Source organism: Hippocampus comes, unplaced genomic scaffold, assembly GCF_001891065.2.
Source record: "Hippocampus comes isolate QL1 unplaced genomic scaffold, H_comes_QL1_v1.1 scaffold174, whole genome shotgun sequence".
Classification (NCBI taxonomy): Eukaryota; Metazoa; Chordata; class Actinopteri; order Syngnathiformes; family Syngnathidae; genus Hippocampus; species Hippocampus comes.
The window spans coordinates 4,305,194-4,333,021 of NW_017805983.1; the positions used below are offsets into that span (position 1 = coordinate 4,305,194).

A 27,828-nucleotide genomic window follows, 5' to 3' on the forward strand; every position below is an offset into this window, starting at 1 on the left:
CAGCCTGGCACTTCTACTCATCATATGAGAACTGTCTTTTTTTTGTTTTTGTTTTTTGTTTTAAATTCACAGAAGCGTGTCATTGCTTTCACGATGCAGGTCATCCATTTCAAAACCAGCCTGACTCAACAGTCACGCAAATACACTAGTCTCATTTCAGTGAGGTGAATTAACGCCACAAAAAGTACACACTGGAGTGTGTGTCTTTGCATTCAAAGCGGTACATTGAAGTGTGTCCAGTACAGGGGCGGAGTGGCCATCGGGGATTTCGGGAAAATTTTCCTCAATGGCTAGTGTATTTCTGGGCCGGTCGTGGGCATCAAGCCCAGCCAACATTTTAAGATGACAATTTCAACGCTGGGTTTCTGAAATAGACCATGATTTACGCACATTAAATATGGAAAATAGAAAAACGGAACTGTCACCCAGTACTTTGATAGTCAGCCTTTTTGCTATCCATCTTACCTTCCCTGGCTCCATGCCGTTTTGTTATGAATATGTCTCACAAGGAGCCAGTGGAACTCCTACTGCTGTGTGATTTTTTTCTTCAAGTCACAATGCACACTTCTGTTGTCTTCCTGTTACTGTTCATTTTTTTTTTTTATTGACCAAACATATTTAGTAATGCTGTCTTCACTTCCTCGAAAATTAACCAATATTCTGAAATCCTGGAGATACAGATAAACTGATTTAAACTCAGTGTCACCTCCGACTGATTTGATGCCCTTAGCTGGTTCTGGAGTGGTGGTGAAAGAGGGGAATTATGTTTTGTAATCAGATTTATTTTTTACTGCCCTTGCACAAACATAAAATTAAATTTTTCTTCAGAGAAAATGCCTTTTTTTAAAATATGGAACATATCCTTGATATCATTTTAATGGTATTTTCACTGCGGCTTGGAGCAGCTTTCAGTACTGACCTGTGTTTCTCGGGAATTAATATCGTTCCTGTTTTTAGGTTACAGAAACCTTTGTTACAATCTGTAGGTTATCGCGACATCACCTTGTCCCATTTGTCCCAAACGTCTGCAGCGGATGTATTTTTCAATTACAGCTTGAACATATACCATCTTAACCTCGTAGAACCATCCCCGGCGCCTCCCAAAATTCACCTGAGAGCACTCAAAATCTACTCAAATTGATAGACTGCATGCCCCGTTGAAGATGAGTAAAACATCCAGCTTTTACTTTCTTTTTCATTTGCAAGTTGTGAAAGGTTATTTTCAAAACCAAGATGAATAAAAGGTCATGTCACTGATGGTGTGTGGTTGCCTGACTTACACGTAAGTGCAGGCAGCGTGGTTTCAGTTACCATTTGCCGGTGTGAATACAAGTGTGAATTTGTCTTCGTGTATATGTGCTCCGTCATTGACTGACGACCAGCCCAGGGTGTTTTCTTGTTTTACACCAAAGACAGCTGGGAAAGGCCCCAGCAATGGTGACCCCGAACAAGAAAATGAATAGGTCTTACCTAGCTTGAATGCGAAATTACTATTCAGGCTTACCATATTGGTCTCAAAATGGTCGCAAATTATTTTCCCCCCTCCGCGAAAAGGCTATGGCCTTAAATCCAAAATTCCTTATCTCAGTTCAATATAGTCGCTTGGCACCAGATTGCTAACAGATGGCACCAAAGAAGTTGATCAACAGGCATCCACACCTTGACATGTCACTTCGAGGCTCCAGCCCACCATTGACCCTGAAAATGATACAAGAAAGAAAATGGGTGGATGGATGGATGAATGGATGAATGAGGTTCCATCTACCACAGAAACAGATTAGTATCATGGAAATTGCAAATGTATACACGGTAATAATGCTGAAGGTAAGACCAATTTATTCAATGCAGAAACTAAAGCAATGCTTCAACTATAAATGATTATACAGTACCCAGTTTATTGTTTTTTAAAATTATTACTTGTGTACATCGTATTGAACCTACCGGTAGTCTGTATTTATCGTAATTTCAATTGCTAGAAATGTATGCCTTTATCAACAAGTACAATTAAACAACATTTCACACTCAATATAACATTATCATAAATGTGAAAAAGATTTCATTTACAAAACTGTTTTTAAAAAAACGATGAAAATCACTGCATTGCTTTGCAAGAAATATTGTTGTTGCGCAATAGTGCGAGGAAAAATGCTACGTTGTAGTTATTTTGGGACAAGGGAGATTCTGGCATGAACATGGGTTCCAGATTCAATCTGAAAGTGTGATGTATCTTTTTTGGCCAATCTTTACAGACATTAGGCCCCCATGGCACATGTTTGTAACACCTACGAAGACAATATAGTCGCATAGAAACACCATTAGTAGTTCAGTACAAGGCTTGCCCTAGTGAAGGTAGACAATAAAATATCAGAACTAAATAAAGTAAAACAAAGATGGTTTCCAAACATGAGGACTCAAGAAAGCTAGCTCTACAAACTCGGTTCGCTATGGGAAAACTCCAATGTATACGTAACGTAACTTGCTAAATAATCTACCAGAAAGAATAAGCAAGAGACTTCAGTTCATTCTGAAACGTGGGCTACTTGCAAGGCCTTTAGTCCAGTCATTATTTCATTTCTATTTTTCATGACTTTTTATACACTTTTCATGTGAAAATATGTTGACAAATTTCAGGTATTTCTAACCAAATGCAAATTCTTAGTGATGTCCCTCTGTCAGATGCCATTGGCCTTATTTAGCGACTCGCTGCTCCTTTGTTTCACCCCCATGTCCGCCATTATCGCTTGCTCAACAGCATCTGTCAAGGACAGCTTGTCCTCTGCTTCATTTTCTCTGTGATAGAAGTAGTTGAAATTGGAAACAATGACAGGAACAGGTAGCGCAATGGTCAGTACACCTGCAATGGCGCACAAGGTCCCGACCATTTTGCCCCCGAGGGTGATGGGACACATGTCCCCGTAGCCTACAGTAGTCATGGTCACCACCGCCCACCAGAAGCCATCCGGTATGCTGACAAACTGTGTGTTCGGCTCATCGACCTCAGCAAAGTAGATCGCGCTGGAGAAAAGGATAACTCCAATAAACAGGAAGAAGATGAGTAGGCCCAGTTCTCGCATACTGGCCTTGAGGGTCTGTCCCAGGATTTGCAGCCCCTTGGAGTGACGTGACAGTTTAAATATACGAAACACCCTGACCAGACGTATAATGCGAAGGATGGCCAAAGACATATTCTGCCCGGAGCTCTCTTCAGGCTTTGTGACCAGTTCGGTCACCACAGTGACAAAATAGGGGATGATGGATATAATGTCGATGATGTTCATAAGATTGTGGAAAAATTCTCTTTTGCTCGGGCAGACCAAAAATCTGATACAAAGCTCAAAGAAGAACCAGGCAATGCAGGCGGTTTCAATCATGAAGAAGGGATCAGAGAAAACTGTGGGCATTACACCAGGCGGAGCCACAGTGCTATAAACTCCAGAGAGGTTGACAGGCTTCGTGGCCGTGGGCGCAACAATGTCAGTCTCATCTCTGAATTCCGGCAGCGTTTCCATGCAGAAAATAATGATGGAAATGACAATAACAAGCACGGACACGAGTGCAACACATCGAGCCGCATTGGAGCTCTCTGGGTACTCCAGCAGCAGCCAGAATTGTCTGGAGACATCATTATTAGGCAGCGGTATCTCAACATCCCGAAGGAATCCTTCTTCATCTCGAAACTGCTCCATGGCTTCATTTCCAAGCCCGTAAAAGATTATTTCATCAGCAAACACATCCAGAGGAACGTTTGCTGGACGTCTGACCTTGCCCCCAGACTGGTAGTAATACAAAATCCCGTCAAAGCTGGGCCGGTTACGATCAAAGAAGTATTCGTTCCTCATTGGATCAAAGTAGCCCATCCTCTTCTGAGGGTCTCCTAGCAGTGTATCTGGGAACTGGTCTAATGTTTTGAGCTGAGTCTCGAAGTGAAGCCCGGCGATGTTAAGAATGACTTTTTGGTCTCCATCGTCCAGCCCTCTTTTATCGACAAAAAGGTCCTCGCAACACTCCTGAGCAAGTTGGCTAAAGATTGCTTCACTTTCCTTCATGCCTTCGCTGCTTAGAAGCACCTTCCAGTTTGAGGTCATACTGGAACGACTACTTCGGCCCTCCATACTTGGAGTTAGCATTGGGGTGTGAGGTACTTCCACCGTGTGTATAAATGGAATCGGTATTGAAGATGAGGATTCCCACGTGCACGAGGGAACGGGACTGGTGCGGCATGGTGTGCAGGTGGCAAACTGTGGGGCTCGTAGTCGGTAGTTGCCACCTGGCATGTCGGGTATGTCCACAGTAAGAGCTGTGGTCTCATCCGCATAAGCGTCCTCATCCTTGAGGCCCACGTCAAGCTCATCTGAGCTCCCAAAGTCTACCAGGGCCATGTCCATGGTGGCTCCAGTTCAGCCAAAACAGACCAAGAGGACCCAGGTTAAAATAACCCTACACAGCTAAATGAGTGGCTCAGTCAGTAGATAGCAACTGATAGGCAGTCAGACAAGTCATCTTTTTTTCTCTTCCACACCTGCGGAATGTGAGAGACAAAAAAAAAAAAAATCGTCAGTTTGACATAGAAATGGTAACATAAGTATTTTGTTGCAGCTCCGAAGCAAACAGAGCTGTCGTGTTGGTTTTTAGAATATGCACTTTCTTAATTCGTTTCACACTGAAGCGAATACAGACACGTTGATGTTGGACTACGCGGCTTCTCAACCGCCTCAGAAAAAACGTAAATTAACGATTACTTCAAAGACACTCAGAAAAGCAGAAATAATGCAACAAACAGAAAATCAAGTGAATACCGGAAACAGTCTCCTACAATTTGAAACCCTCAAGGAGGCAAAATATGTTGGAGACAAAAGATACACATGCAAAGAGAGGAGGAAAAAACACAAGACTTCAATTTTCTTTATTCATGCTGTTTTTGAGGCGGAACTGTGATGAGTCATTTTAACAGTGAACAAACATCATGCACTCAGATCTTTGTCTTTTGTTGAGCTAAAATGAAGTCTTTTAAATTATTGGAGAAATGGAGCATCAGGAGGAAATAGTCAAGAGGCAACCGACGTATCTTAGCCAGATTGTCAAATGAATCTGTGCATATATTAACGCTTTATGGTAAGGGTCATGCTTCCTTCTTACAACAGGAGAATCATTCAAACTGCATCATGACCCCTAAATCCATACATTTTAGGAGTATAAAAGTGGTGCTGTGACAGTGTGTGTGTGTATGGTTTTGTAGCTTTGATTGACAGATTGATTGTCATCAAATCAAAAAAATAAATAAACAAACATATAGGCCCATACACATACCACAGTGCCCTATTTTCATAGTGAGGCCTCCATGAACGGGTGCATCTTCATTTTCATGCCAGGGGCAAGTCGAGTTTATCATATTTGGGAATTTGGCAGACCGCCTTGCGCCTTGCTGGGTGTTCCGGCGGATGGATCTGGTGCACCACCAGTGCCCCTGACAATTTGGTGACACAAAGTAGCGCTCGTTGTAAAAATGGGTGCATCTTCATTTTCGTCTCGTCACAAGTCTAGTTTAGCGTGCGTATGATTTTGGTAGACCTTGCTATACCTCGATAGGCGTTCTGGCGTATTTTAATTGTATACCCGGGTGCACCCGGCAACTTAGTGACCAAAAGTAGACAAGGTTTTTGACTATCCAAAAGCATGTCTAAGTTGTCACGCAGTGGTGTAACATGAATTTGGTGGATTTGATCAAGGTACAGGCAGACGGATTCTAAGCGCTACAATTTGTGGTGAATGTCATAGTATTCATTAAGAAATATGACAACAGTGTGGGACCACAGTGGCCCGGTGGTCCAGTGGTCCAGTGGTCAGCGCGTCGACCTCACAGTGTAGAGGTACCGGGTTCAATTCCAGCTCTGGCCTCCCTGTGTGGATTTTCTCTGGGTACTCTGGTTTCCTCCCACATTCCAAAAACATGCATGGCAGGTTGATTGGGCACTCCAAATTGTCCCTTGGTGTGATTGTGAGCGCGAATGGTTGTTTGTCTATGTGTGCCCTGCGATTGGCTGGCAATCAGTTCAGGATGTACCCCGCCTATTGCCCGAAGACAGCTGGGATGGGCTCCAGCACGCTTCGCAACCCTTGTGAGGCGTGCTGGAGTTCGGATAACGGATGGATGGAGGGGTGGGACAATACCTCTGAATTATTGAAGAAGTCAACAAATTGAACAAATGAGTATCAGTATCATCTTAAAATATTTTAATAGCACCTTCGACCAGGGCACACAATCATGGATGGAGTGGGGTCACCCACTAAGGGGTGGAAGCCGGTCTCCAGGTATCAATTCACAGTGGCTAACTTTTCATCATCCTCAAGTGGAGACCTTTTAAATGTTTCTATGCATTTTATGTTCACCCGATCTCCTGCATCAACATGCCATATAGACCGTGTTTGTTTTGGAGCACTCAGTAATTCAATGATGTGAGTCGTCAACATTTTGCATCTGCCCACAAACATACCACTTATGAAATCGGGTCTGTCCTGCAACCATTCATTTTCAAACCTTTCTGTTCTTTGGGGCTACAGTGACCTTTTGCAGAAGGCAATGGCACAAACGCCAAACTGCAACGTGTGAACACTCTCTGAATTATAGTGCATGGAATCACCCTAATTGTTAGCGCAAACCAGCTCAATTTCCAGCAAGGCCGAGGTGATGGGAATTAAGAGCCACCATAAAATGTATTCACATTCTGATCAATTTTTTTTTGCCAATTTGATTTATGATTCATAATTCAGAAAGTAACACCGAACCTATTAATACATGGATCATGACAAGGGGAGATGAAATTATACATCCTCACGCCCCGTGTCTTCCATCCTTTATTTTCAACTTTTTTCATGATTCATTCATTACATCCCTATATTTTAGTCAACTTCAAGATCTATGCAGTCTTGTGATAGATGAGGCTGACTCTCCATCGCTCTGTCCTGTACTGTCCGAACAGTCTTCCATCATTAGAAAGCAGGGCTCTTCTTGGCAACGGAAGAGCTTATGAATGATCAAATGTCAGATTCCAGGATGCACAAATCCCAGTGGCCTACCACGTTGTCCACACGCTGTAAAACACATTGGCACGTAAGCAAGGCGACTGTGCTTTGTAACAAGAGCATGCCTGAACAACCTCCGCAAGCTCCTTGTCAACAGTGTTTAATCACTGAGTATTTATCTGTTTCCCACCATCATGATCCAATCGTTCTTCTGCTTGATATTTATTTTTGTAATTTGCATTACAGGACAAAAAAAATGTCACTGATCAATGACTCAAATGATAATTCCGTAAAATTCATGTATGGGTTGCCAAGGTTTGTGAATCACAAGAATGGAAAATTAAAAACACTGACACAATTGACAAAATAATAGTTACATTTTTCACCAAACAATAGTACATTGAAGCTGGAAGTCCAATTTCATTCCAAAGAAACAGCATGACCTTGAACTTGTGGCAGGACTGCTTAAAGCAGAGGTGTCACATGGGGCCCATGTGAACGCCTGGCGCTCTGTCTATTCTTGCCATTCTAATAATACACAACATTGAGGGAGAAAGCCACAAGATAATAGCATGCGCCATATGTGACGCTAATGTTCATAAAAAATGAGGAGTGCAACTAAAGTGAAACACTGGGTGTAGCATCAAAAATATGGTATGGCGTGCTGCTCTGAGAAACACATTTTAACCCCTGCGACTTCACCAGATGTGTGTAAAACATGAACAGATGTTCAGCCAGATCTAGTTTAATGTCAAACCAACTCTTCTATCGCAGCGCAGTTAATACGGACAAATATTTCAACTTGTGACCCATCGCTGTAGTTCTTACAGTTAGTCGAGTGGAATAAGGGAAAGGAATAAACAAATGTAGGTACAGCAAATAACAGATGGCCCGCAAAGGAGACCCTGACACAAATTTTCTCAATATGCCAAATATGTATGCTCTTGGTCGAGATTTTACCCGTTAATTTAATTGTAAAAAATAAATTCCTCAAGAAGCTCATTTTGTGGTTGCATTTTACAGGAATATGAACATAGTAAATATTGGTCTTTAACACATGTACATTGTCTTCAGTGCATGATGAGGTAACATTATCAATAATAATGTCAAAAGAACCTCTGTTGTGTGCTTGACCTTGTGCATTGTCCACTCTGTTATGATTTGGTGGCAGCGTGTCTTTGGTTGTGGGAGGGCATTCATTGGTAGAGGTGATATTTTTGGACAAGATTTTTGGGATTAATGCAGGCTGGGCAGCACAGTGCCATAAGCCGAGGGATCACTTGTGTCAGATCAACCCAGATGCCAGCTAGCCATCATAGATAGGCAGACAAATACAAAAAGTAGCCCCCCTACACACATACACAAAAACAGGCACACACCCATGCTAAAAACATGATTCATATTTTGAGGCATGTGCAGTGTATTTGCAAAATAAACAGGTGTAAAGGTTTTTCACAGTGTGGGTTCACCAGGACAGGCGCCATTTGTTGGTTGGTCTAAATGTGGTTCTTTTGAGCAAACAATACATATTGGAAGCAGTCATATGCAGAGGTGCCTTGTGGTACGAATTTAATTCCATGACAATGTTTGTATCTACAAAGACTGGAATGTATCTCTAGTCATCTTTCCTCATAGAAATGATCGGAAATGACAATCGATTCAAGCCTCCTCAAAAAAGAACAAAACATTTCGAATTGTGTTTTAATAAGAAAAATACCATTGTATTGTACTTTATAAAAACACGTATTTAAAAAAAATGTTGCATATGTTGCTTTTATGCAATGGACATTGTGATACTCCTTCTGTGCACTAATCCACAAAGGTCGCGGTGCGTGCTGGAGCCTATCCCAGCCGTCTTCGGGCAGTCGGCAGGGTACACCTTGAAATGATTGCCAGCCAATTGCAGGTTACACATAGACGAACAACCCTCTGCGCTCACACTCACACCTAGGGACAATTTAGAGTGCTCCATTATCGAATCGAAGACATGCATATATATATATCACCCTCGGTCAGCTGGAACGCCCAGCGAGGTGCGACACACTCTGCCAAATTCCCAAACATGGTAAACTAGAGTTGTCCTGACACCAAAATAAAGAGGCGGCAGTTTTTAATCCATGTACTGTATGTTAGGAATAGCTTCTTCGGTCAATCAGCACTTTTGTTTTTGAGACAATGACATGTAGAAGAATCTCCGGCAAGTCGAATCTCCTAAGCAGCTCTTAACCTTCATAGCACCTTTCCTTAACCTTTGCGGTATACAGTAAGTCAGGGAGAGATGAAAAGGAGTTACTTTTTAAATTTCAGAAAGGACAGCGCACACAGTGAAGCCCCTTGTCAGTACATCTTGATTTTTTTTTTCTACATCTAACATCATGCCCACATTGAACTCCCAAGGCATAATTGACACCTAGGGTCGTTCACATTTACAGCCATATCCACAATTAAAAGAGAATATAACCATAACTTACATTTGTGAAATAAATCTGCTGGCTGCCACCGATTAAACACTGCAATTTTGTGTTTTTCCCCACTGCACATGAGTGGAACACATGTGTTGTCCCCACTAGGCATTTATAAGATGCAAGCTGACAGGGGTGTGTCAGCAGGCTCCAGGCCAAGTTCCTGTGCACAGCAGCTGGGTCCAAAATCCGTCTTTGGCCTTTTCACACATGCGCGCCCACACACACACACACACACACACACACACACACACACACACACACACACACGCACACGCACACGCACACACAAAACAACAGTCTGAGCAAAATGAAATCCCTTCCTAATGAATGAAAAACCTCCTGTAAAAACATTTGAAAAAACAGCAACTGTTTTTGATAAGATCATCCTCTGATTACTCCTTTGCCAATCATTTCTGTATAACAGTTGAAATAAAGGGGTCACTGATGGTGTAACGACAAACTGGCCCGGCTTCTGTGCAGGCAGCATTGTTTTCATTACCCCACGTGAATATGAATGTAAATGATTGCCTGTCTCAATATGTTCCCTATGATTGACGGCGTAGTTTTCCTTTTGCCTGAATTCAACTGAAAATAAGCCCAGGCTCCCGATAACCCTGCACAGAATAAGCAATATAGAAAAGGGATGGATGGATAAAACACTACGTTACATTCGTAAGTGGAGCAAGCGGATGGTATTAGAATAATAGTGTATCATGATGTCATTCTATGTAGTGTAAACCCGAGGGCGTGACCTTTGTTGTTATATCACTTGCTTTTTGTACAGATTTTACAGCACAAACCGATGATAATTGTGATCATTTGTCCTGACATAGAAAGAGAACATTTGCTCACAAGACGAAAGGAGAAATTTGTCATTCTGGACAAAACTACAAAATACACAGCGACTTCCGCAAACTACCCCACCCCCACCTCCTCCAAAGGAGATTAAGCCTGTCTCATTTACAGAAATGTTACATTATTTTGCAGAAGTCCACTTTTTATGCCAGACAGGGAAAATATAGCCATCTGGACTGACTATTACACTAATCCCAGGTGACCCACAATCATATAAAGTAGCCAACCATACACAAACACCCACACACGCGCGTGCACGTACACACAAAGATGTGAACATAGAACTGAATACAACATCCTTTTACTCTTCATGCATGCGCTTTTTCAGCTACTGCTTTCTAACTTTTAGTGCAACAAATCAAGTTGTATAACAGTACTTACAACACAACGGGCTTTTACTTAGTTTTTTGTCACGCTGTCATTTTCACTTGTACAATTGGGATACACTCTCAGAAGAAAATTCAATCAACCTGAAGGGCGCAGTAACTCATGACCGGTAATTTAAAAGTTAGATTTGTTTTTTGTTTTCTGTTCATACTAGATTTTTGTTTGTTTTTTTGAATTGGAAATTGTATCCGTATCCTTTTGGCGGTGGTAAAGATCCAAACAGTCAAACTGGATTTCCTTGATTAGTCCTGTGTTTATGTTACTAAAAACTGTAGCTTATGGAAAAGTAAGAGTACAGAAATAGGAGTATCGTAAGAGTTAGGGATGGGCAAATGGGGGCCATATTCTAAGAGGCCTCTTGATTACTAGCATTTCACCCTTCACCCAAAAAGTATAATAAATATATATATATATATATATATATATAAAACTGTGTGTGTGTGTGTGTGTGTGTGTGTGTGTGTGTGTGTGTGTGTGTGTGTGTGTGTGTGGACAAAATCTGAAAAAATATTGAAAAAAATCCATGAATTGCAATTACAGCGGGTGGTATACTGCCCTATATTGCAACGTGAGCAGGGCTAATCTTTTTTTTCTGCTTTGTATTGATTTGTTAGGCAAGCGTAGTACTAAAATGTACATTTTGAGTGACTTTATATTTGTGAAAAAAAATTGTACAAAATGAGTTCAAGTCCTTAAAATTGGTTTCTTGTTCAACTTATTTTTTATGCAAAGGAGCCCTTTGCACTGGGAAAAAATACTGTATGTGCTTATTTAATTGTTGGGTTAGGATAGTGAATCTTCTATACATGCATTGAAAAGTGTATTATCAAAAATGAGATGCATATATTCAGAGCATGTATTTTACACGTATACATTTTGCCCATATTTAACATAGCCCTTACATCATACATCATTGTCATACATTTAGTTGCCCATCCCTGATCGAGACTATTGTACATTTTTATTTTGTACATCGACTCAATTTTTGGGCTCCAATGTAACTGTTTGTACCTATTCCAGGGACAGGAAAGATAAGTTTATGTTCCCAAGATGTACAAGAGGACAAAACGTAATTATCCAGTGAGATTCCATTGGCCCCCCCTAGGTGCAATGATAAATGGTTTGCGAATTACTGCATAAAATACACAAAAAGAACTGAGTAAAGGCCTAGACGGTGACACTTCAAGCGTAATCTGCAAAGCAGTTTGAGGTTCATTATGCCACTGGAAAAGGAGCTATATCGGGTCAGCTAAATTGCTGTTCAAATTGAACCCAGAGGAAATAATAATGGGAAAAACACATCATAACAACAGTCCAATGTTAGTGATAGTACATATGACTATATAATTATTAAAATACTATTCGTTAGTTCTAATTTTAAACTTGCTAATAAATGACGTATGAAGTGTCAAAAAATGAGAATAAAGTCAGATGCTATTTTTTAATAATAATAATAAGAATGCATTATATTTAAAAGCGCCTTTCATGCCACCCAAGGACAATTAAAATACATTTTGGTTGTGCATCATTTTGTGGTTAGTTAATTGGTTGTCTAAAATTATGAAGTCACCCACAGCCCCCCCCCCCCCGCCCTCCGCCCCACCGTCCCCCAGTTGCTGTTAAGAGTATTTATTACACATGGCACCCAGTCACACACAATTTGTTAACAGTTGTTCCACACATTGTGTGTAAGAATGGGAAAGTCACAGAAGTACCTTACCTCAATTTCCACAGAGACCTTTACAACTCCTCGACCCTGCTAGCGTTGGTCCAGCTCTCCTGGCTCTCCGGGCCGAACCGGACGTATGTTGAGTGCACACTGGACCCAGCCCGCACATCCACAGCTTGCATTGTTGCACCAGCGGCACAACTGCACCCCCCGCGGACAGGTGGAGGTCACACCAGGGCCAGATGTCATAGTGATATAACGATAACATACTGACGTTTTTATTTGGCCAATTCCCCGCGTGTCTTCGCCCTCATAAAAAAACAACAACTGTGCAGCAGGTCGAGAGAGAGAGAGAGAGAGAGAGAGAGAGAGAGAGAGAGAGAGAGACACGAGGGAGATTAAAAAAAAGGTTGTTTCCTAACATCTGTCATAAGCTGCCTCATGCTCTCTTGGCTGCACTCCACCATAATGACTCACTTGATCTCATCTTTGACTAAGATAAAAAAAATCATTTGTGTTAGCCAGACATGACTTGGGAGGGAAAATTAAATGGTGCCCCCAAAATAGCTATAACATGCGCACAAAGTACTCATTTGTGAATTTCATATCATTTCAAAGAACAGGTTGAAAAACAACAGATCGAGGGCACACTAGACCACACCAGTATCCAACTTGACTACTTTCATTAAGATCTGATGTTGTATTTCAAAATAAAAGGCCTCTGAAATCTGCAATTTGACCTTCACACCTGCATTAAAAATGGTTGGTATCCTGCGTGTTTTAGATGTTTCCCTTCTCCAACCCACCTGTTTCAAATCTTTGGCTCATCAGCAAGCTCTTCGGGAGTCATGATAACGATCGTGATCATTTAAAGAAGGTGTTTTGTAGGGAAACATGCGAATAACGTAAAGGGAGATGCTGCTCTCTGCTGGCCTTTGTTGGGACCTAACCCAGATCGTCATCATTTTGATCACTCTCTCACGGTTCGAGTGCAACCCGGGCATGTCCTAACCTTTTTCCGTGATCTTTGCATGTTTAAGAAAGTCCCATATACAATAAAAACAATTTGCAATTAGTGGTGGTAGTACAGTAGTAGTGCTTTGGGTGATGGGTACTCACTTTTTCAATGCCAAATTCCCCATGCTGACCACAGCAATGTATTTGCAAATTTACTGTAAATCCTCCTAGCTATAAATGAGACTGGTCAACAGTAAATTTTAATCAATGTGTGCCTCAGCATATTTTTGAAAAAAACCCTAAAACAAAACAAAAAAAAAAACCCAAAAAGACGACCATTTTTCCTAACACATCATGTTTTTGAGATATTTTAATTTCTTATTTTGCAGTTTGACCCATAAAAGATTGCATTATCCAGATTTTATCAATGCATTGTAATTTATAGCTGTGATGATTCAGAAGAAAAAAAAATCCACCTGTTGCTGAACTGAACCCTTCATGTAAAATATTACTATAGGTGTATGATAATATATATTATTGTTATTAAAATCTCATGTGGTATCATACCTGTCAACTTTTCGGAGCGCCAACCTGTATAAACTACCAAAAAAATCCTTATAAAGAGCAAAAAATCCTTATAACATACCAAAGCATTTTATATGTCAAAATAACGGCAGAAAAAAACCCACGAAATATGAATGATATATTTGTTTCCTTGTAGAACTTGCTTGTACACTACCGAAGTATGCAATGAATACTCTGCTGTTTTCAGCCAGGAACCACGTGATTTACTGGAAAGTTACCGGAAATGAAAGCATTCGAGTAGACTAGCACCATTCTGGGCAAAAGCAAACGGAACTACCTGTTAGGGGGAAAAAAAACAAAAAAATAAAAGGAAATTTTCAGAATCCGTGTGATTTGTGCGATATGGCCATATACGTAAGATTCACCACAGAATCCGTATGAACTATGGCTAAACCGTATGAGTTGACAGGTATGTGGTATTGAGAAAAACTATTAATAGTAGATTCAGAATCAACACGAAAAAAAAATCCTCAAGAAAAATTAACTCGGGTCTTCTGATTTTAAAAAATCTAGTGAGTGATTTGGTGCTTCACAATGTTAGTTAAAACAGAATGACAGTCAGTTTGGTGAAATGAAGCCATGCAAATTGAATGGTCCTCCTTAGGTCTTGTCAGGATCAGTCGAGACCGACTCGTCCGAAGCAACAATCTCAGTTCGCCCATCGCCACCTCTCTGAGCAGAAGTAGAAGAAGGAATGGGGAGGATAGAGGAGTAGCGTCAGTAAAACAGGCCAAAATTGGAAAGGTCTGAAGCAAGGTCAGAGATAAATTTTGTACTAGCTGAGCTTTTACCAAATATGAGACTTAAGACTTAAACATTTACCACATTTAGCTGCTATAATTTCCACACATATAGTGCATTCCAGAGTGCTGTAGTCTGAAGAGAGACTGTTCCACTCATGGATTAGATTATTACTATTTTTATTATTATCATTATTCCGATTATTGTGCGGGAATGCTCTTTGTGATGTAGAGTGAGCGAATGGAATAGAAGTCAATGAGCATTTGAGATACAATTATAGAAGATTAATTGTTGACTGCTAATGCTATGCAATCACCGCTCCATTATGTGATGCATGCCTGATCAATACTCTAAAAGGAACGAGGAAAGGCCTATGTGCGCACAATGTCAATACATAAAATGCACCTGCTGACAGGATAAAGGAGTTTAAAAAGAATGAAAGAGCACTTGCGATCTGAGAGGGATCATGCAACGTGGCTTTAAAGCTCATGAATTATTCATGTGCCTCAGATATTTAAAGCTCTCGACAGTATATCATGCTTGCGAGCCGTGTGTGTGTGTGTGTGTGTGTGTGTGTGTGTGTGTGTGTGTGTGTGTGTGTGTGTGTGGGAGGTGGCTAAATCGGTTGGAAGAGAAAAAGTCTGTCTGTTACTGCCTGAATACATGGGAACACACTCATCCATGCAGTTGAACATGTGTGCTCAAATTGACTAACACGTTTATACTATATTTAATTTATATTTCATTTATTTTGTATGATCTGCCACCGAAGAGTCGAAAGGGGGCTGCTAAATTTGTAAAGTGTAGTGTCACACATTGGTAGAATAGAATTTCGTGTCAAATTGGTTGTACATACAAACATAAATAAGTAAGTATGTAAACATAATAAGCCTTGTCATTTGGAACACAATGACACCCAGAGCACTTACCAGAAATAACAAGAAATGTCTATACCCCCTTGTGGCCGCCAGGGGTCAGGAAAGATGAACTGCAAAAGGAAAAATAATTTATACGTGATTTATTCCCTTGTTGATGTCATGATCCATGGAATGAAATGCACATTGACAAAATTCCCGGCCCGGAACACCTTGAGGACAGCCCCATACCGAAATTTACTTTTACTTTTAGAGACTAACCGTAGATGAGCTCTTTTTTAAAATGCCTTCTAACTACCAAGCAACAATAGTAATAATAATAATAATAATAATCATAATAGTTATTCTTATTATTAGTAGTAGTAGTACAGTATTGTCATTGTTTGGTGTCAGAGGGTAACAACATTATTTTCCAGTCATTCTTATTCACTTATTCATATCCCTGTCTACTAATGTGGCTTAATAACTGCATTATGTACACTTCTCTATGACAAAAGTGCCACTTAAAAATAACACTGCTATTTTAATTACCGGTACTATAGTGTTTAAGTTATTGGTAGAAAAGAATACTCTCAAGTCTCTATAGTGAGTTGACAACTTCCTACCTTCTGCTGGATGTGCAGACACATAATAGGTGGCCCCAATGCTTTTTCCTCCGTTTTTTATGTTTGTATGTAAACATCTTACTTTCGACGAATATAAGGCTTTTATTAGAAACTTTTATTTTAAGTTACATACACCAGGTGATCGGCTTCCTCAAAATTAAAATACCAAAAAAAAAAAACCCAACAATATCAATAAAAAATAATAGCATAAAAGCACCCAATGCTCAATATATCCTATATCAATGAATAAATCAATCTTTATTTCAATTATTTAAATCTCTCTCTCTCTCTCTCTCTCTCTCTCTCTCCATTATACACTGTAATTTGAAATATTATCAGTAAGCATTTGAGGGTATTTTTGTCTCGGAAAAATTTTCAAATGTCCTGGCTCTTAATAGACACAAGCCACGGCCACGGCCACTGACTCTATGTCAAGCCAATTGCAACGGTTCCGCGTCGACTTTGTTGTCTGCCGTCTGCTCCTGCGGTCGACAGTAATTCCGCTGCCGTCAGCGCTAGGGCGGTTTTTCTACCGTCAACATGTAAATGCACACGACTCCTTCCCCCTCTTTTTTTCTGCCACTGAGAGCCTTCTTTTTTGCCTCTCCATCTTTAGCTCCCTGTCATTAGAGGTCTCAAATGGAAACCTGCGCGCTCCAGCACGTGCTCAAGGGGCCGTGTACTGGAGGGCCTCTGAATATGAGTGAGGGGACGAGTGAGAGGAGAGGAGGTGACGGTCCTGGAGCAGAGGGGCGCCCAATCAGTGACGTGCCTTGGCTGTTGATCATATTATTACGTGTTAACAAACAGTTTTTAAATACATAAAATTCCATTTTCAAATCATTTTCCTCCCATCGCTTTGGCACCCTTTCTGGCCCTTATGCGCACATTTAGTGCATACCCCCTCTTTGCACCTCTGCACCTGACAATTTGGTGACATCAACTAGAAAGTGACATAAAGTAGAAGTTTAAGTATTAGGACCTTTAGACGAGGTAAAAGCAGGTCTAAGTTGTGGCGTGGGTGGGGAACAGGATTTGGGTGAATTTGATCCATCGTTGTCGGTGACAGCCAATTGGCATCAAGAACATATTTACTACATGACATGCAGGCACAGCACAAGCAGACTTGAGTTAAAAAAAATTAAAACAAAAAACAATCCCTTTTGGTTTCACATACCGCAATGACATTGTCCCATACTATATGTGTGTGTGTGTGTGTGTGTGTTTGTGTGTGTGTGTGTGTGTGTGTGCGCGGTAGTTTTTATACCCCCTCTTTGCACCTCTGCACCTGACAATTTGGTGACATCAACTAGAAAGTGACATAAAGTAGAAGTTTAAGTATTAGGACCTTTAGACGAGGTAAAAGCAGGTCTAAGTTGTGGCGTGGGTGGGGAACAGGATTTGGGTGAATTTGATCCATCGTTGTCGGTGACAGCCAATTGGCATCAAGAACATATTTACTACATGACATGCAGGCACAGCACAAGCAGACTTGAGTTAAAAAAAATTAAAACAAAAAACAATCCCTTTTGGTTTCACATACCGCAATGACATTGTCCCATACTATATGTGTGTGTGTGTGTGTGTGTGTTTGTGTGTGTGTGTGTGTGTGTGTGCGCGGTAGTTTTTGTTTGTTTGTTTTTTGCATGAGTGTGTACAGTATGTGTTATGGTAAGTACCTTCTTGATGCCGATTGGTTGTTACTCACGACGATGAACTGGACTGGCCTGAAAAATGATGGAAGGATGACTGACGGACTGATGAGCCCACCTCTGCCTATTTCATCAACCCCCGTTGAATCTTTGTGAACAAAACAAAACAAAAAAATTAATGTACATATTATAATCATTATCTTATATTATTTAAAACACCGCCCTGGGCTGTGGCACAGATGGAAGCAAAAGATAGCGGTGGAAGCCAAATGCCCATTTCCCAGTGGAGATCTGTGATCATCCACGCGTAGAGCTCTGTTTATAAAAGTACTTTTGTGCTTTGATCTTCTGCATGGACTGCTCCAGCGATTTGAATTCTGCTTACGCAATGTCAAAGACAAATGAGCCTCAAGTGCGCCAAATGAAACGAAATGAAAGGGGCCGCTTTGTTTGGCTGAAAATCAAGTCAGTTGTGTTCATTCCCACAACGGCGCAAACACGCCTTTCTTCTTGCGCCTGTCTTTGAAAATACCAAAAGAAAGTCAACTCCACCCGCCTAGTTAGACGACACTTTGCACTAAACTTGCTGGGCATGAAATTAGGGCCCGAAATGTATGCCAAAGAAAAAACACACCAGCCCAGTGTAAACTCAAATGCACTCCTGTGTTGACCTGTAAGTAAACCTGGATGATGGGAAGCAGTCGGAAGAATGTAGGTCAAGCTCACTAATCAATTGGGCTCATTACACGAACTGTCAGGTTGAACTCTCTTGCTGCGTTTTTCTTGTCTCATTGGTCCACCGACACTGAAAGTCCACCACTGCGTCTTTTTTATTCCCAGGCTCTTTTATCAGTGGAGTCTTTTGTCATACATTCTCCAAATTAACTAAAATTAATTAGAATGACGTCCGTGTCAGTTGATTGAAATTGAACACAGGAAAGCACAAAGTGTTGAATCTATTCCCAGCAAGGAGGAGGCATTCCCTGTCAACAGAGAGGGTATTAGCAGTATGTGCTATAAATAGAACGCAACTGCAAGGGGGCTTCCACTGTTGCAACAGGAATGATGACAAACGCTCCCCTCTTCATGGCTCTCCTCAATGTAGACGCTCATAAATGGTCCAGGTTTCCCCCCGTGGATTAAGTTCTGTTATAAAGAAAGTTAATGTTGACAGGTCATTAAAAGGCCCGTGTACGAGGTTATAAATCAGCATTTACAGCGCTGATCTAATGTTGCCAACATGTGAAGCATTCAACTGGGGATTGCTTCGTGCATAACACAAGCACGGGCACACTTGTTTTGTGTCCATTAAAAGGGTCCGGGACACTGCAGGGGAATAGACAGATTATCGGTTGGATGGTGGTTTACTTCCAGATAGGAGACTAAACATCTACTTGAAAGATGTATCTGGATCCAAATGATCTAATTTTGTATAAGTAAATTCAACACACCATTTAAAAAATATATACGGGTAAAGATTTTTGCGCCTCATGGTGAGAACACATCACAAATAAGAAAACATTGATGAACCAAGCAAATTAATTCATTTAAGACACACGATTCATATATATTTTTATTTTTTATTTTTTTTAATGATTTCATTTTTATTTAACCTCATTCAAAGTAAAATGTTGAGTGGAGGGGCAACATCCTACAGCACCCTCGATTGTCCAGCCATCACTGCTGACACATTTGCCATCATTCCAATCATTCTTAGTGAATGTTGGTGAGGCCGGTTAGGGTCCAATGTCTTGTTCAAGGACGTTTGAACACAGATTTAGTAAACTTCCACTTACTGGCCTGAGTGCTATCCTTAGCTGACTTACTGGAAGCCAGCCAGGTGTGATGGACAGAGGGTGCATCACTCCGGATAATGTGCCAGTAGGCCTGTGTCTACTCTTGTCTTTAGGAAGCTGCTACAAAGAGAGAAACATGAGAGGAAAATGTGTGCTTAGTGAAATGTGAGAAGGACGGACAGAGCGGATGAACTTAGCATGGCCAAGCAGAAAAGACAGGAGCCCTGACAACAAGAAACATATTTTCTGCCGCGACTGGAAGCAGACCACCAGAGAGCACAGGTTCTCAGGTTGTTTGTACTCGTCCCACATTCCGTGGAAGCAGGAGACGAGCGTTTTTCTCTCCTCTGTGCCAAACTTTCCTCCTCACTTTCACTATACCGCAGTTTAAAAATAGAGCACTTTGCTTTCGCTGTAAATCACAGACAAGCAGCATAAAGACTCATTTGAGAAAAGTGCATGACGAAGCCAAGGTGAAGGAGCTTCAGTTGACTAAAATGGTCCTCCTCTAATGGGCAGTCAGGTTTTCATCAATACTGGACTGGAACATTTTGCCATATGGATGGCTATGTTCATACAGGCAAATGAGTAGACAAAGCGATACGCTTTCTGCTATTTAAATCTTAGGTGTTCCACAATCAAACAAAAGGACAATTGGATCAATTTCGCTTCAACACGTCAATTCGGCCACACGGCCGGGTGTAAATTTCCCATCAGAGAAAAAGACACAATAGCTCCAGGTTATTCTGATTGTTTTATCATCACGACCAATATAATTCATATTACATTGAAAGTGTCCATTTCATTCTGAATGACTTCATATTCGTTAGACATTTGATACTACGTTTGAAGTTATTCATTGGAAGTCCTTCTGAAGGGCATGGCGAATGCGAATTTGTAGTTAATGAAAAGCCAGTACACACGCACGCGCGCACGCACACAGACGGAAGCTAACAATAACAAACTGCAAAACAGTGCAGTACCTCGTTAATATCTTCTCATTGAAGTTATACTTCCCTAATGATTTTTTAATTTTTTTTGAACAGAGCATCCCAAAAGTACAAAATACACTTCAGCCACATGTTCTATGCCTTGTATAAGTTGTGAAAGCACACACTTACTGTATATTCCCTGCTTTTCAAGCATGTTTACATGTCAGAAATCAATGTAAATCTGAAGGATAATATTGAAAACAGCAATTGGTTACATGAGTGTTAACTGTTTGATTGACATTCAACTTTAGTGTCAGTCTCGACTGTTGACGGCAGATGTGAAAATAAAAGCAAACATTACTCTTGGAGCGTGTGCAGATTACATACAGTACACTGTACAGTCTGAATGGTCCATACAGGTGTTTTGTCTACTTTCTGGATCGCTAACGTGAAGTATAGCAGTGATTTTCCTGTATCGACATGTGCTGTGGTGTTGAAATCGCACAACTGGGTTTTGACAAAATTTGCAGTCCAGACAGACATTGCAGAATACACTGTACAGACACACGGGTGCACAGCGCCACAACCATGTCCGTCGGGGAGAAAACTTTGTGTGGGCAGTGAATCTCCAACTTTTCATTTAAACCTCACATTAATTCCTGGATGTGGCTGATAATGCTGCTTAAAAAGCCTTCACCTGATCCCCAGTGAGCAAGCAGTTGTATCCCCTCACTTGATTGTGCTCCGTATGCATGTGATTTGACATTCAAGCCGTCAACAATGTGCTGCGATAAATTCGAATTTTCAGAGTGGGAAAGGGAATCAGGTGTTTTGCACGGCTGCATGCAAGCTGCACAGTATTTTTACCTCGTTGACTACAGACTCACTTTGATTGAGACACACCTGACTGAGGAAAAACAATGACATTAGCATTTCTGTTTTCTGGCATTTTCTAGTGGACCTTTGTCTTCCTGAATTGGCAAAAAAGGAGCACTTCCACATTCCTCATTGCGCCAGATCATATCATTGTTGTAACATACACCAAATGCAAGGATGCATTCCACTCTGAAATCAAACACCCGTGTCTTCCACAGTGTGCATATTATTCCAGTGCCTATAAATACATTGGCGTATATTTGAGTCCATTTGCTAGTATTATTCATATAGATGCATGCGACTAGGATTACAGTACTTCCAAAGACATGCAGCACGACAATAGCAGGATAGCATAGGTTCGATAAATGCTGATGACAAATGTAAGCTCGGTCTGCAATAGCTCATGGGCACCATTGGAATGATTGTTCAAAGTGCATGGGTACAAACATAAACATACTTCATAAAATCATCGCTGTCCTGTGAAAATCACAAATGGCCATTTTTTTCTTTCCTTTTTCCCAATGTTTACATGAATAGGATGACTGAAATGCAGACACTCCATTAATGTAAAAATTTTAAAACAACAAAAATAATGCTGATCGTACATCTATTTTACAAACCATTATGCCAATCCCGTGGCACATGTTTGTCTTTGGTTTCCTGTTGCTCCATATATATATACAGTACAGTATACATAAGCTCTAGAAGAAATTAAGTGACCGATAAGACACACTGGACTTTTAAAAAAATATTTTGACCAGTAAAAATGCTCCGGAAAAAAGATGACAATATCCAAATTGAATTTGCGAGTTATGCCCTCCTTCATTTTTTAAAAATAAAGTAGAAATGTTCATTTCATTCAAACACATACCAGAACCTATAAATAGCCAAACCAAAGAAATTGATCATTGAATCGTCATTTTTTTCCAGAGCTTTATACTGGATATGTACAGTCGATGGAAATATGTTTTCTTACGGTGTATAATGTATATACGTTCTTGTGTTGAATGCGAAAGCGTACGACGACAAAGCTTGCTAATTTTTGTTCTATTGTTAATCATTTGTTATTCATGCTTTCTTGGGACTGTAGGGTAAATACACTAAGCGCCTTCATTAGCTGCAGATACATTCAAGCAGTTACCTCTGCTGTCACAAGCGTTAATAAATAAATACATTTTAAAAAAGCGAAAATATCACCACATTTCTGTTGTTAATTAACATTGTGTCCATTTCTACAAAGATGGAATGCTATGAAGTTCAGGACAGCTTTGTTTTTGTTGGGCAGTGATATCAAACTATGCAGTATTCCTATTTCGATAGATCTGGGTGGCAGTTAAAAGACACATAAAGGTAGAACTCTGAACCCCCAAAAAAACAAACCTAAATAGTAAATAGGCACTAATGTAGAATGTGGTTTCGATACTTTTGTATCCCTTATTGTCCGCATCATACAATCAGGCGAACATGAAAGTGTCATCTGAGGAAATGTGATTAATGTATGAGACAACCACTCTTTTAATAGATGTTTTCATTGACGAAAAAACAAACCAGGCTCGGTAGTGCATACCGACTGCGCATCATTGAGAACAAGGGGAAAAAGTAATGCCTTTTTGTGGTTGACAGATACAGCACTTCCCTGTGGTCCATTGTGTTGGTCTCTACAGAGACCACTGGTCTGGACTATATCTAGCGATGGACCAAGAATGAATACTAGTGCACTTCCTGACCCTACACCTCTGCAGAGAGAGCATTTTTATAACCACCAAGTTAATCGGATATCAGCATCACTGTCTTTCTCTGTCACTCCCTTCAGGTCTCCCTTGACAATATGGCTGGGCTCTGGGAAGTTGGAACAACCAATTTCACTCACAGTAAATCCTGATTTAATCTCAAGTAATCTCTCATTTACATTTTGAGCTAAACATTATGTTGATCTTATTGTGCGTTGTCTTCTTCAAACATGTGGTCCCATGAGATAGTTGATAATGGTTGTTTCAGCTACTATTTGGCTACTTTTGCCTGCTGGACAACTACTTTGAGGAATGTAAGACTATCTCTATGCAGAAGCCACTGTTGTCCCAATAAGACTGGTTGCAGTTCTATGATGTGCTCCAGGTCCCTTGAATGTAGGCGAGCATGAGGTGTTTGCATGTTGACCTTTACGGCAAATTGTCTGCTCTGGATTCCCAAACGTTGGTCATCTGTGGCCATAATTCTTCCTTCCCTTTCTAGTCGCTGCAGACTCCACATTAAGTCACTCATCAATATTGGCTCACATTATACATCCGTGCGCATCTTGGTGATGTTTACATAGTTGGTGTTGGCCAGAGTGCAGTTTCCTGTTTTCATGCCCTCTGGTCTAAAGTCCTCAGCGCTGTGGTTGACAGCCTCCTGAATCTCCACATAGTCCGACTTACTCAGTGTTGATCCACTGCCACTCCGACCGCTCTTTTTCAGGTCATCAACTGAGCTGGCTTTAGGCACACTCGGGATATTTAGATACTGAGCCTGTTCTTCACCCTCCGTCTCTCTGTGGTAGAAGTAGTTGAAGTTTGACACAATCACTGGCACTGGCAGTGCGATGGTCAAAACGCCGGCGATAGCGCAAAGAGACCCTACGATCTTTCCTCCGATGGTTGTCGGGACCATGTCTCCGTAGCCCACGGTCGTCATGGATACCACCGCCCACCAAAAGGCCTCTGGGATACTGCTGAACTGTGATTGGGGTTCATCCGCTTCAGCAAAGTAAACGGCACTGGAGAAGAGGATGACGCCAATGAAGAGAAAGAAGATGAGTAGTCCCAGCTCACGCATACTGGCCTTCAGAGTCTGCCCCAAAATCTGGAGCCCCTTTGAGTGGCGGGAGAGTTTGAAAATGCGAAACACTCTGACCAAGCGAATAACACGGAGAATAGCCAAAGACATAGCCTGCTGTCCTGCCTCTCTATCCTCGGGCCTCTCTGCTAGCTCTGTGCCAAGGGTGATGAAGTAAGGAATAATTGCCACAATATCGATGATGTTCATGATGTTGCCAAAAAATCCAGCTTTGCTGGGACAAGCAAAGAACCTGACAAGGAACTCAAATGAGAACCAGATGATGCAAAGGGTCTCCACAATGAAGAAAGGATCAGTAAAATAGGATGAGGTCTCATAGATGGTGGTGCTGTTGTCATTGGTTTGGAAGGGATAATTGTACTCCTCATCTTCATTTCGGAAAACTGGCAGTGTTTCTAGACAGAAGCTTACAATGGAGATGAGAATCACCATGACCGAGATGATGGCAATGATTCGAGCTGGACCTGAGCTCTCGGGGTACTCAAAGAGCAGCCACACCTGTCTCTGAAACTCATTCTCTGGCAACGGTCGCTCCTCTTCCTTGATGAAACCTTCATCTTCCCTGAAAATTTCCATCGCTTCCTCACCCAGTTCATAGAAGCGAATCTCTTCAGAAAAAATATCGAGAGTGACATTGACAGGCCGACGCAGCCTCCCTCCAGATTGGTAATAGTAAAGAATGGCATCAAAACTCGGCCGATTGCGGTCAAAAAAGTACTCATTCCGAAGAGGATCAAAGTACCTCATCCGTTTCTTCGGATCCCCGAGAAGGGTCTCCGGAAACTGGGACAGGGTCTTGAGCTGCGTCTCAAAGCGTAAACCCGAGATGTTGATGACGACCCTCTCGCAGCACTCATGATCTGGCTCCGGGTCGTATTGGTCATGAGGCTGACCGGGATGTGCAGCCGCTTCGTCAGCGGGGTCGCTGGTCGCAACCGTCATGCTGGAGGGCGATGGAACCTGCAGCTTTCAAATGGGGCGGGGCCACGTTTGGCCACAGCAGGTATGCCTATAACAAACTAGAGGGTAGAGAAAGGACAACTGTAATTTCAATTTGAATTTGGTTTGTGAGTCACAGACTAATGTTGACAGTAACACCCAGAAAGACTGCATTAGTCTAACATTCCTGCTGGCAAGCAAGTCTGCGGGGCATTTGAAAGACTGAAGCAAGGAGGGGCCTGACCATTTGAGCACATCGGCTCCACTTTGTCTCTAAGAATTGCGTTATGAGTTCCTCTCATACGAGCGTGCTGTTGGATCAATATGCCATCCAGTAATATTATATCAGCTCTCGCACGGTGCAATTACAACCAATATATCTGATGATATGATGAGTGCTCCATACGATCTCTGAGATTATTTTCCCCTCTCTGCTTAAGCGCCTTTAAAAGATTTTTATTTTTAACATACTTTTAAGACTTAAGCTGTGCTCAAAACGTGCATTTTTTTAGTGTAAAAAAGTCCAATACCTGTTTAATGTGTCTTTGGAAGAATGCCTTACAGTTGTTGCTCTGTACAGTGCTGATGCACAACAGGACCAGCAGAAGTGTCCAAAGTCACCCCTCGCCGTCCAGCAGGTTGCTTCCCTTTTCTTCCAGCCATACATCACCCAAAGCCTGCACTCTGCCGCAAGGCAGTGTGAACAGGAGAGGGGACAGGGGATGAGGACGCAGGGAGTTACCGCCCTCACCTCACATCACGGATACGTGCCGAGACGCAGCTATCTGCTACAGGTTGGAGCACTGCTGGTGACATTAAAATTCAGGCAGGAGTCAAGTCACACTGTAAAGTTTATTCTTCAGCATGACGAAGGATGCAGCAGGACAACTCTTCAAGGCTCATGTCAGCAGCTGAGTAAGGGAGGCTGCGGGGGATGCTGATGTCATTATGTATACTTCTGATTGCAATCAAAAGCATCCGCCGAAGCAAATCCATATACAGTATCATCCACTGAAAGATTCTTGTTTTAGCATGATTGAATGTCGTTGATAATCAGCTTCCGGACAGTGTTTTTTTTTTTCCCCCATATGGAGGCTGTCCATATGACTACACATATGGTGCATATCACTGAGGCTAAAATATTTTCTACTTATTTCTGAGATTAACCACCTAGGCTGGGCGGCATTTACAGGAAAGACAAGGCAGCCAAGTTCATGCACTCGGTAACTTCAACATTAAAGCAAGTGTGGCTGTTATTGATGATGATTATTGGCACTGTGGCACACAGGCTCGGGAGAGTTAGTTGGAAGTGACAGGTGCCAAACGTGCTTAAGCCTTTTGCAGCCCTTTTCTGTTGATCCAGCCGCAGTCATGTCCATGCACTTATCAAAGCAGAGCGGGGCTTTATTTGTTATCGTCTCAGCTAATTGCATGCAGGAATTCACCGTGATTCTCTTGACGCGCAGATGCACGAGATAGTATCCAGTTTGGCTCCTCTTAAAGGGACGATGCAGAGCAGTCATCTCTCATTCTTTCCTTCCGTCCAGCGGTTGTGCCATCTCGTCACGGCCGTCTGGAGTTGCCTGCTCTACCCGCGTCTCTCATCTGTTACTTACATCCACCACCGTGGAGATGCGTGGGCTGCAGTTGGGCGTCGCGGCGCATACTAAGAGCTTCTGCCTGGCGCGCCTCGCCCCACACTGCTGCTCTCCCCACTTTCCCGACACTCAAGTGCTGCAAGTTAAAGGGGAAGTGTCACTAAAAGCAAAGTGGAAACAACCCAGGGCCAAAAAAAACATTCCACAGTTGAATTTCATTGTGTGTATTTATGTACTGCATGTATGTTTGGTTATGGTGGTTTATACTGATGAAAAATACTGCAAACCATTGCGTTCAGGTTTGTGAACCTTGCATTACCTGCATTGTCTCATCTAAATCACTGTAAAACAGCGTCTGCCTAAATATATTACCACACAATAATGGAATGTTTTTGTGTTTTAGTGAACACGCAATTATTTGAACCACGGCAAGCAAAAATACGTGCTACTTCAGGAGCTAATATGGATTTCAATCACTGACTGCAAAATTAATCCCAAATTTATCCAAACAATTTTCCGGATAACCTCTGGCCGCGAGCGGTATGGATTTTTTCAGGCGATGCCGATTCTGGTACAGTATTTGGCATAATAAAATTCCGCTCCTTGATTAATCGACCCTTTAAAAAAATTATATAATGAATAAACTTTTGCATTCTGTCTGATTTTCACTAACTTTGGACAATTAATTGACCAAGTAAAGCTTACGACCAGTCTAACGTTGGGACACACTTTCTCATTCAATAGCACTTCAACTGGTAGTGTAATCAGGTGTCCACCTGCCCCATTTCCAAGCAGGAGAGGAAAGATTTAATCGCTGTGCACGCACATGAATTCCAGCAATTGTGTGTGTGTGTGTGTGTGTGTGTGTGTGCGTGTGTGTGTGTGTGTGTGTGTGTGTGTGTGTGTGTGTGTGTGTGTGTGTGTGTGTGTGTGTGTGTGTGTGTGTACGACTGCATGTGCCCAATAGGTCTGGCCAGTAATTAGTGGGCAGTGACACAGCGAGGAGGTTTGTAGACTGTAAATGATCAGAACATTGTTAGC

General features: G+C 41.6%; 2 protein-coding genes across 6 annotated transcripts; both read right to left on the reverse strand.

Moving 5' to 3' along the window:
- Positions 1-1,636: 1,636 nt before the first annotated feature.
- Positions 1,637-12,725, reverse strand: kcna10a (potassium voltage-gated channel, shaker-related subfamily, member 10a). Of its 3 annotated transcripts, XM_019890607.1 has the most exons (3): positions 12,448-12,725; positions 2,643-4,519; positions 1,637-1,698 (listed from the first exon to the last, which is right to left on the reverse strand). In XM_019890607.1, exon 2 carries the CDS (start codon positions 4,383-4,385, stop codon positions 2,673-2,675), a length of 1,713 nt encoding a protein of 570 aa, XP_019746166.1. In that variant the 5' UTR covers positions 4,386-4,519; positions 12,448-12,725; the 3' UTR covers positions 1,637-1,698; positions 2,643-2,672. The 3 variants fall into 3 exon arrangements, 2 of the variants coding, with proteins under 2 accessions (XP_019746166.1, XP_019746165.1); XM_019890606.1 differs by lacking the exon at positions 1,637-1,698 and having other exon boundaries at positions 1,714-4,519; XR_002170663.1 differs by lacking the exons at positions 1,637-1,698; positions 2,643-4,519 and adding an exon at positions 6,839-7,089.
- A 10,619-nt stretch (positions 12,726-23,344) lies between these two features.
- Positions 23,345-26,906, reverse strand: kcna2b (potassium voltage-gated channel, shaker-related subfamily, member 2b). 3 transcript variants are annotated; one of them, XM_019891705.1, is made up of 3 exons: positions 26,635-26,906; positions 25,737-25,866; positions 23,345-25,271 (listed from the first exon to the last, which is right to left on the reverse strand). In XM_019891705.1, the coding sequence occupies exon 3, from the start codon at positions 25,190-25,192 to the stop codon at positions 23,693-23,695; it is 1,500 nt and encodes a 499-aa protein (XP_019747264.1). In that variant the 5' UTR covers positions 25,193-25,271; positions 25,737-25,866; positions 26,635-26,906; the 3' UTR covers positions 23,345-23,692. The 3 variants fall into 3 exon arrangements, with proteins under 3 accessions (XP_019747264.1, XP_019747265.1, XP_019747266.1); XM_019891706.1 differs by having other exon boundaries at positions 23,345-25,259; positions 25,720-25,866; XM_019891707.1 differs by having other exon boundaries at positions 25,737-25,873.
- Between the last annotated feature and the right edge of the window lie 922 nt (positions 26,907-27,828).